The sequence below is a fragment of the Solanum verrucosum genome, unplaced genomic scaffold, assembly GCF_900185275.1.
Source record: "Solanum verrucosum unplaced genomic scaffold, falcon-dt-bn FXZP01000298.1, whole genome shotgun sequence".
In the NCBI taxonomy this organism is placed as follows: Eukaryota; Viridiplantae; Streptophyta; class Magnoliopsida; order Solanales; family Solanaceae; genus Solanum; species Solanum verrucosum.
This window is the reverse complement of record NW_026020113.1, coordinates 793649-802545: the sequence shown is the minus strand read 5'-3', so window position 1 is coordinate 802545 and position 8897 is coordinate 793649. Positions and strand designations below refer to the sequence as shown.

Sequence of the window (8897 nt, the reverse complement as noted above, 5' to 3'; positions counted from 1 at the left end):
GATATTTTGGTACATTGAATTTCAGGTTCTAGGTGTATTTTCCGCATTGTTTAGTTATTAGATCTTTTGGAAGTTTATGGGAACTTCAATCTTTAGCTATTTAACTTGCTTCCGTAACTTAAATGTTTAGTTTTTGGTTTAGTTGCTTGGTTTGGGTTGTAGTAGTGGTTCTCCCACCGGAGAATTAGTGTGGATGTCAATCACGACGGTCTGGGTCGTGACACAGAATGACCCCAAAATAATGTTATAACACGTTAATTTAATTTATAATTAACTTTTTTCAATATAACCGCAAAATATTATTGATGGGCAGGTTGACCCCAAACTATTCTTATAACACGTTTACTTACCTTTTTCAATATAACCCCAAAATGTTATTGATGGGCAGGTTGACCCCAAAAAAGCACATAATGTTTATACAATGAAACAAGATTAGCTAAGAATATTATAAGATTAGATTAGATGATCAATTCAATGTAAAGAGCAAAAATAAATTGTAGGAATAATTAGTACGTTTAATTAAATCACCCTATATACTCCACTAATCTCTAATATAATCTTTCTAAGATATGTTTTCTAATGTTAATTCTTAACCCAAAAAAAAAAAGAGAAGAGAATATAATCTAAATATTTGATCCCTTAGGGACCTTTTCTAAATATTAAATGGTGCCCAAAAATATGTATTTTTTTAAGTTCTTTTTCTGATATTCAATCTTATTAATATTTAGAGCTACATTAAATTAAATTAATTGATCCAAAATTGTGCAAAAATATATGATAGATTACAATTCTTCAGATCATATCAATATGATGAAAATGAGCACATTAAAATATTTATATGTAATTTAAATTTTTATTTTAAATATTCTCATGTCTTAAAATTTAAAATCCAACACTCCACAAGTAGAAATTAAAAATTCTACCTCATAATTAATATTTTGCATTATTAATAATTTAATGAATGTATACCCTACAAAATAATTTTACTGTATGGGAAAAGACTAGACTAGTTTTTATTATTTCGTTATACGTAGAGCCAAGTGCACAAGCAAGTGACCTCACATCAACTCAATGGACACTATAAACCCACATACTTAAAATCATTTTAGTTTTTCTTTTCTTTTTCAAATTTTATGTGTTATTAATTTCATCTAAAATAGAAAAGGTGTTGTGATTTTCTCGATTTTATTTGGTGAAATTTAAACAATCTAATTGAAAACTCGACATAATTTTTGCAAAACATCATATAATTAATATTACTTTAATCAAGAAACATACCTGACTGTATAGCGCTTTTGAATTATTTTCAGCGGAGGCAATTTAACTTTAATATAATTTTATTTTTCCTTTTGTATTGAGCTCTTTCTCATGTTTTTTTATGGGAATAACTGTGAATTGCAGTTGGGAGATGGCCTGTTTTTTAAGACTATTTTATACTTCAATTACCGATAAAATAGATGTATTTAACTAAGATACTATTCTCTTGATGCGAAATGAAGCCATAATATAATGAACTATTTATATATGGAGAATGATCACATAAGCATAATGCAAACGCAATATAAGTGTGACACGTGTCAACATACAAATCTACTTTCATGCATGCGACACGTGTCATGCTAACTATTTATGCGTAATGACACATATCACGTTTCTCAATCACTTTATTGTACTTAAACACTTCCTAATCATGAAATAGCTAGTCACTTAATTCTTCACTTTTTATCAAAGTAGAAAAAATCACTTAATTACCTTAAAAAAATTACCTCATAATAAAGTTTGACCAATATTTTTTCATAATAATTAACTCTTTCGTTTATTTAAAATCCAACAACTTTTTATCACTTGAAACATATATTATACCAAAAGGAGGTCAATACACATGCATGCAGAAATTAAAAGCTGATGAAAAGAAAAAAGAAGACTTGAATTATTTTTCAAATAGCCATCATTTGACCATTCCAGATACACTGCATCAAAACTTTGGTCTAAAAATATAAAGAAGTTTCTTTTTCACCACGTGGGAACATTTTTGGACCCTAGGATATTCCACGTGTCTTATTCTCCACCGTCCATTTTTTAAAACCAAAGACCGAAATTTTGTACCCTTTTATTATAAGCGCCAAATCACTTGCCACCTTATATATATATATATAGTCCATTAATAAGACATGAAAATAAAATTAAACATGGAACAAGATCCTAGCAATGGAAGAAGAACGAATGGTGGTGGTGGTGGTGGTGGAGAGATCAAATACCGAGGCGTACGGAGGCGCCCGTGGGGGAAATTTGCAGCAGAGATACGTGACTCAGCGCGACAAGGGGCACGTGTATGGCTAGGGACATTCAATACTGCGGAAGAAGCAGCAAGAGCTTATGATAGGGCGGCTTATTCAATGAGGGGACATTTGGCTATACTTAATTTTCCTGAGGAGTATAATTTACCTAATAGCTCTTCACATTTTTATAGTGCTGGTTCTTATTCTTCATCATCAATGGCTTCATCATCGTCGTCGTCGTCAAGGCAAGTTCTTGAATTTGAATACTTGGATGATAAGTTGTTGGAGGAACTTCTTGATTGTGATGAAGAGCCAAACAAGAGGAAATAAAGATCATTTCAAATGTGGCGGAGGCATGCAAGAAGCTTTTCACTAAGAAAGCTCATCATCTATCATATATATATACGTTAAAGAAAATGAAATATTTTCATCTTATATATGCATTATGATTATGTTTTTATGAAAAAGGGGTTCGTCTAAACCCCTTCTGTCCCTCTAGCTCCATCCACTAATTTGAATAATGTACTTGGTCTGAATCCCCTTCCGCCCCTATAGCTCCGTACGTCCACTAATTTAAATAATGTTCTAGGTCTATTTATCATATACTCTATTTTAATTTCACTATGAATTTTTTTTGTGTTTGAATGTAGCAATCAATTTGTTGCTACAATCAACATGGGTTGTGATACATTGGTGGGAGTCTTTCACCCTTAACCAGAGGTCTCGGGTTCGAGCCCTGGGTATGGAGAAAATTCTGTTGGGAGCGCCACCTCGAATGGGCCTTGCAGAGCGTGATCCGAACTTAGTCGAAACTCCAATATGGGCTCCGGACACCGGGTGGGAAACCAATTTGTTGCTACAATTCTTGTAACTCAATGTACTACTATATTTGCTAAATGCAAATGTTGAAAGGTCAACAAAAGAAAAATTAAAGTCTTTGTGATCATAAATATTAATTGTCATTTCTCTCAACAAATTTTTAGCTCTATGCTTTTTCATATATTTTTTGTCAGGTATACCACTGACAAAAAGAAATGCAAGTTGATAAAAAGTTTGTGGCCCTTGATTATTTTTTCATTAGGTTGACTATTAAGTGCTGACACCTAATAAAATTGAGTCCATGACACCATGTCCAATTTTTTTTATATCTGTCACATTCATGCTGCATATATTTGGACACAATTTCTACTAATATTAAGGGATCATTAATAGGCCTCTATATAGGTCTATGTTTATTTTTTTTTCATTTACATTGGGAACCAGTACTGAAGAGACCGCGAGAATTGAACTCATACCTATCGATACTATTAGACTATAAAGTCTTATCGTCATTATATGTAAGTTCTGTTATGTGTATTATTGGTTTGATTTGTCAGTTTATGATTTATAGATATATTAAATCAATAACAAAATCAATAGAATATTCGTTATTAATTTTTGGTTAATTGATTTTTTGTTCTTTAACGATTTGATTATTATTTAATCGATAAGAAATTATTTGTGCCTCTTATAAACAAACTTTGCTTTCTGATGATCTTGTTTTCACTTGATCATATATATGTAATTCTTAATCAATTTCTCTGATACATTTTTAGTGCACTTTGATGTAGAGGTGACAATTAGTCTATGAAATTATAATTCATTTAAGTTTGAGTTGATTAATTATGATCAATTATCATTTTTTGTGTTTTATATGAAGGAAAATATTTTCCGATGTTGTCATGGCTTAGTTAAATGTTTTGAGAAATGTTTTTCAAATGGATTTTATTTTCTCAAATTTAATGATAATAACTTCCGGCATAAAATTAGAAAAAAATAATTTTAAATCTCTTTCAACCTAACCACCTAATTCGAGATCAGGGATACAACCTCCACCTAGGAAACGATACTCATAATCCTGACTTTTGGATTGTGGTTAGGAGTGGGGTCCCGAATCAGGGTTGGTTTTTGGGTCCCCAGTTAGGGTTAGGAGTCAAGTCCTGAATTGAGGTTGGAAGTCAGGTGCCGAATTGGGATCAAAATCAAGATTTGGGTCCCAGATCAAGGTCAAATCTCAATTAGTCTCAGATTAGGATCGAGAGTTAGGTCTTAAATCAGAATCAGGAATTGTGTTTTGTGTTCGTGTCGGGAGTCAAGTCCCAATTATGGGTCAATATCGTGTTTTGGGTCGATCCGAGTCAGGGTCGAAAAATAAGTGATTTTCTGTTACTTACTAACCAAACACTAAAAGTCAATTAAGAAAGCCATTTATATTTCAAGAAAATATTTCTTAGAAAAATATTTTTCTATGAAAATCATTTTCCTTGTTACGAAACAAACCATGGGCAAAGAATTTTCGATGCCTATATATAAAAAGTAAAAGCTTATCCTGAAGGTATAAAATGTATATATATACCTGCTGAGTATTCAATTTTATCAATATTTTTTTATAAATAAGTATAAAGGGTTATCTTTTTAAAAATTAATATTTTTCGAGTAATTTCTTATGCGTCATGAACACACATCTTAAATTACCAAAAATAGAAAAAATATATATAAAAGGCTAATCACAATGTTTATTTAGGGAAGTAAACCACAAACTAAATTGATAAATATTAAAGGTAGCGTTGTATCGTTCCTTAATTAATTAATTAGTCGTACTTAGATAACATTCGAAATTCATTTTTGGCATAGGTACCTTATCATGGTGTCACCATAGATGTTCTTCATGCACGTAATCTTAAAAGAAGATTCAGAATTTATTAAAGAAAATCATATATTCGAAATTTAGAATGTTATCATCATCATATCAGATATTCGATATTTAAGTAAAAAATATTATTATAACGAATTAACGACATTTGTTTATAACCTATAGAGAAATATTTGAGAAGGTGGGGTCTGTGGATGGAGATATGAGCGTCCGGTGAAAGGGAATGGAGGCAGGAAAGATATAATCAATGTAGAATATGTCGCTTGTGAAACTTGTTTTTCTAACTTTTACTAGAAAAGTTATTTTCTTCGTTTTTAAGTTTTCTGGAAATTAAATATTTTCCATCGTACCGAAAAACTATACCCAAGTTGCTTACTTTTAATCTTGAACATTTTCTAATCCCTTTTTACTAAGAAATGGCATCTCCTTATTATCATGTGTTCATTTTGAACTTTATTCTTTTTTCTATTTATTCTTTATTTGAATGAGTCAAAGGGGAATAATTATAAAGTGATTCACTCTTAAAAACACAGTGATTTCACTAGAAAAAGGAACAGTTTGATTTTCATTATTTTGCTCAAGAAATGCATTTAAAATTGGACATGTATGATGTATATTAAATTTGGATAAAATGGTTTGAAATATATCTGAACTTTGACCGAAATTGTTGTAACAATTCCAATCTTTGGGCATGACCTATTACCTCTGCACTATTTAATAGTGTATTTTAAAGATATATAGGTGTCCACGTGGACATCATACATATTGCATCATTATAAATAGTAACTTGTCCAGCTGGACACTTATATGTCTTTAAAATACAGTATTAAATAGTGCAAGGAGTTATATGTCCTGCCCAAAGTTTGAAATTATTATAACAATTTTGATGAAAGTTCAAATATATTTCAGACATTTCCCCCCTTAAATTTGACCAAATGCTCATCCTATATGTTCTTGATAAAATTGTTTTTAGTTGCAGATTTTTGTCTTCTTTCTATTACTTAAAAAAAGTGAGTCACCGGTTCAGATATAAAATAATATTCTTTTTGCTTTGGCAATTAAATATCCAACCCTTAATCGCAATGATTCAATTTCAAAGAGGTGAAGCTCTATCAATTAAGTTATCTTCCTAATTAACCAAATTAATAGAGTGTACATGTAATAGTTAAATGCTCTCTTTATTCTTTTTCCGGCACAACTATGCCATTTTAGCTAGATTCGAACCAAAGGTCTCTTATCGTATATAAAATTAAATCAATTGGGATATATTTAAAATTTGATTTCTACCTAGGCTCCCTTCAAATTGGTGTGTTTGAAACAACTTTTGTTTGGTATAATCAACATTTTTTTGGGTGAGGGGAGAAAAATACTCACCTGTTTATGGTAAATGAATTGACAAATGTATCTCATTATTATAAATTTTCCACTCTATTTTTAAATTAATTTTTCCAGTAATTATCTGTTATACCATCTTTATCTTATCCTATTTCTTTCTTGACTTATTCGAGGAATAAATTAAAGATTGTTTATTCCTTCAATATGTCTAAAGTAAACCATAGACGATATAATCAAACTTACTATTTCAGCATTTCACCTTCTCAACAACGATACCATAACAACAATTCTTATCAAATATCAAGAAATGTATAGAAATCACAATAAGAAAATAAATCATCTCAAATTCTCGATAGCCATATATAACTAGAAATTTTATTGATGGTGCTCAAGATTTAACAGTACATTAAAAAAAAATGCATCTTATATATACAATATAGTTTTCCGCTTCGGAGCTTCAATTAAAACTGAGCAAGATCCATTCTGAAGATGGCGCTCCCAACATGATTTTCTCCAAACTCAGAACTCAAATCCAAGACCTCTGATTCAGAGTGGAACAGTCCCACCACTGCACCACACGACCCATATTGTTGTTAGGTACGTATTCATCACTTGATCACCCTTAAATCTATATAGCTTATTCATTAGCTTTTCCAAGAGGAGATTAATTAATAAAAACAAAGTTTTGCATATTGATGATGATTAATAAGCTTAATCTAAACAATACATTACATGAAACTCAAGATTATTTTTTTTAAAATCTCCTTCTAATTAATACCAAAGAAGGATATCACTAATAAAGTTTACAATACTTAACCTTATTTTCTTTTTGTAATTTTTGGATCTTCAACACCAAGGAGTTCTTCAAGAACACTATTATCAAGACACTCAAGTTCAATAATTTCCCTACCTTTATAATTTGTTGTTGATGATGAACTAATAATTCCTTTTCCTCTTGGAATATTATTTGAAGTAACATTATTTGTTGATGAACAAATAATTGAGTTATTATTACCATAATATAAAGGAGGACAAGAAAGTTGATTATAATACTCATTAGGAAAATTTAGAGTAGCAAGATGTCCTCTTAGATTAAATGCTGCCTTATCATAAGCCCTAGCAGCCTCTTCAGCAGTATCAAACGTCCCGAGCCACTGTCGGGAACCAGGCCTGGTGGTTGGATCACGTATCTCCGCCGCGAATTTCCCCCACGGCCGCCTACGAACGCCGCGGTATTTCACTTCATCTTTCTCTTGCATGGTTTTTTTTCCTCTAGATGAATTTCCCTCCATGTTATAATATTATGTATGTTATAGTTATTTTTTTCTTATTTGATAACATAAGGATATCTATATATTTATATAGAGGTCTATGAGATAGTGACACATAACAAATGAATTGTAGCAGTACATTATTATATTCCAAGTTCTATATATGGAAGTACTCTATCGCGATTTCATTTTATATGTTTTAGTTTAATCAAATATAAAATTTAAAAAAAAAAAAAAGAAAGTTAAATCTTGTACAATAATATTTAATATGTCATGTTTTTCTTATAAGCACTAGCAAAATCGGATTTTTTTAATAGCAAAATATAAAGAAGTACTAAACATTAAAGAAAAAAGTCAAGAGGAATTAACAGATAATATATGTATATAAATATTTTCTTGTCAACCACTGCCCATAAGGGCTGGGGTTTATTCGAACTCCTTTCGATAGAGAATTTTATTATTTATACATGATTGATATAATTTTTTCATATGTATATATATTTGATGTCGAATTTTCTTTGACTAGTTGATGTGTCTACTTCTTCAAATTTTGAACTCTGTTAGTAATAATTCTTATTCCAGCTCTCCGCCACTGCATAAGGGAGTATCATTATGTCTAAAATTAATAAGAATATTTGGATTAAAAATTTACCAAACATAAAAATAGATATAATTTCTTTGAAAAAACTAAAAAAGCAAAGACAGATAATTAGAATAGGAGTAAGATAAGTTTCTTCAAAATTATGATGAAATTCAGTAGTTCGAGCGGATTCTAATATGTAATATTCAAGAGATATTTATAAACTGCTTTTTACTGCTAACACTTTATATCCTTATAGTGTTTTTGACTGGAATTATTTTATTCGAAATATATTGGATTTGGAAACTAATTCTGGTATCAGAAATTCAGAAATATCGATTTAAAAAAAAATAAAAAAAATAAAACATATTTGATTAATGTGTATTTTTACTTTAATTTTTGAATTAAGATTAAATTATCTTTGTTTGGTGTCAAACTCGAGTTTCCTTGATTATATTATTAAAAATTATAGGAGATCAGTAATTTAATTACATGGACTTAAATAAGATTCCTAAATCTTACAAGATCTTTTTTTTAAAAAAAAAAAACTAAATCTTACAAGATCTAATTTACTATATATGGGAAGATTTACCTTAGATGTGTAAAAAATCCGTTTAATAAGTATCAATTTTAATTCCAATAAATTGGACAAAAAAAACATATACTCCTTTGAAAAAATTATTTAACATAGTTGAAATAATTGAATTTGAAATGTCATTATACAAATGAGATCAATCTTT

At 29.8% G+C, this 8897-nt stretch overlaps 2 protein-coding genes across 2 annotated transcripts; one reads left to right on the top strand and one right to left on the bottom strand.

The window, feature by feature from the left end:
- The first annotated feature begins 2171 nt into the window (after positions 1-2171).
- Positions 2172-2650, top strand: LOC125825662 (ethylene-responsive transcription factor ERF096-like). Its single transcript, XM_049504987.1, has one exon. The coding sequence runs from the start codon at positions 2172-2174 to the stop codon at positions 2607-2609; it is 438 nt and encodes a 145-aa protein (XP_049360944.1). The 3' UTR covers positions 2610-2650.
- A 4474-nt stretch (positions 2651-7124) lies between these two features.
- On the bottom strand, positions 7125-7600 carry LOC125825664 (ethylene-responsive transcription factor ERF098-like). The gene has a single exon (XM_049504990.1). It carries the CDS (start codon positions 7596-7598, stop codon positions 7125-7127), a length of 474 nt encoding a protein of 157 aa, XP_049360947.1. The 5' UTR covers positions 7599-7600.
- Positions 7601-8897: the final 1297 nt, after the last annotated feature.

What these genes read in the sequence shown, in the direction of transcription:
- LOC125825664 (XM_049504990.1), bottom strand. Translation starts at nt 7,598, where the DNA reads ATGGAGGGAAATTCATCTAGAGGAAAAAAAACCATGCAAGAGAAAGAT.
- LOC125825662 (XM_049504987.1), top strand. Translation starts at nt 2,172, where the DNA reads ATGAAAATAAAATTAAACATGGAACAAGATCCTAGCAATGGAAGAAGA.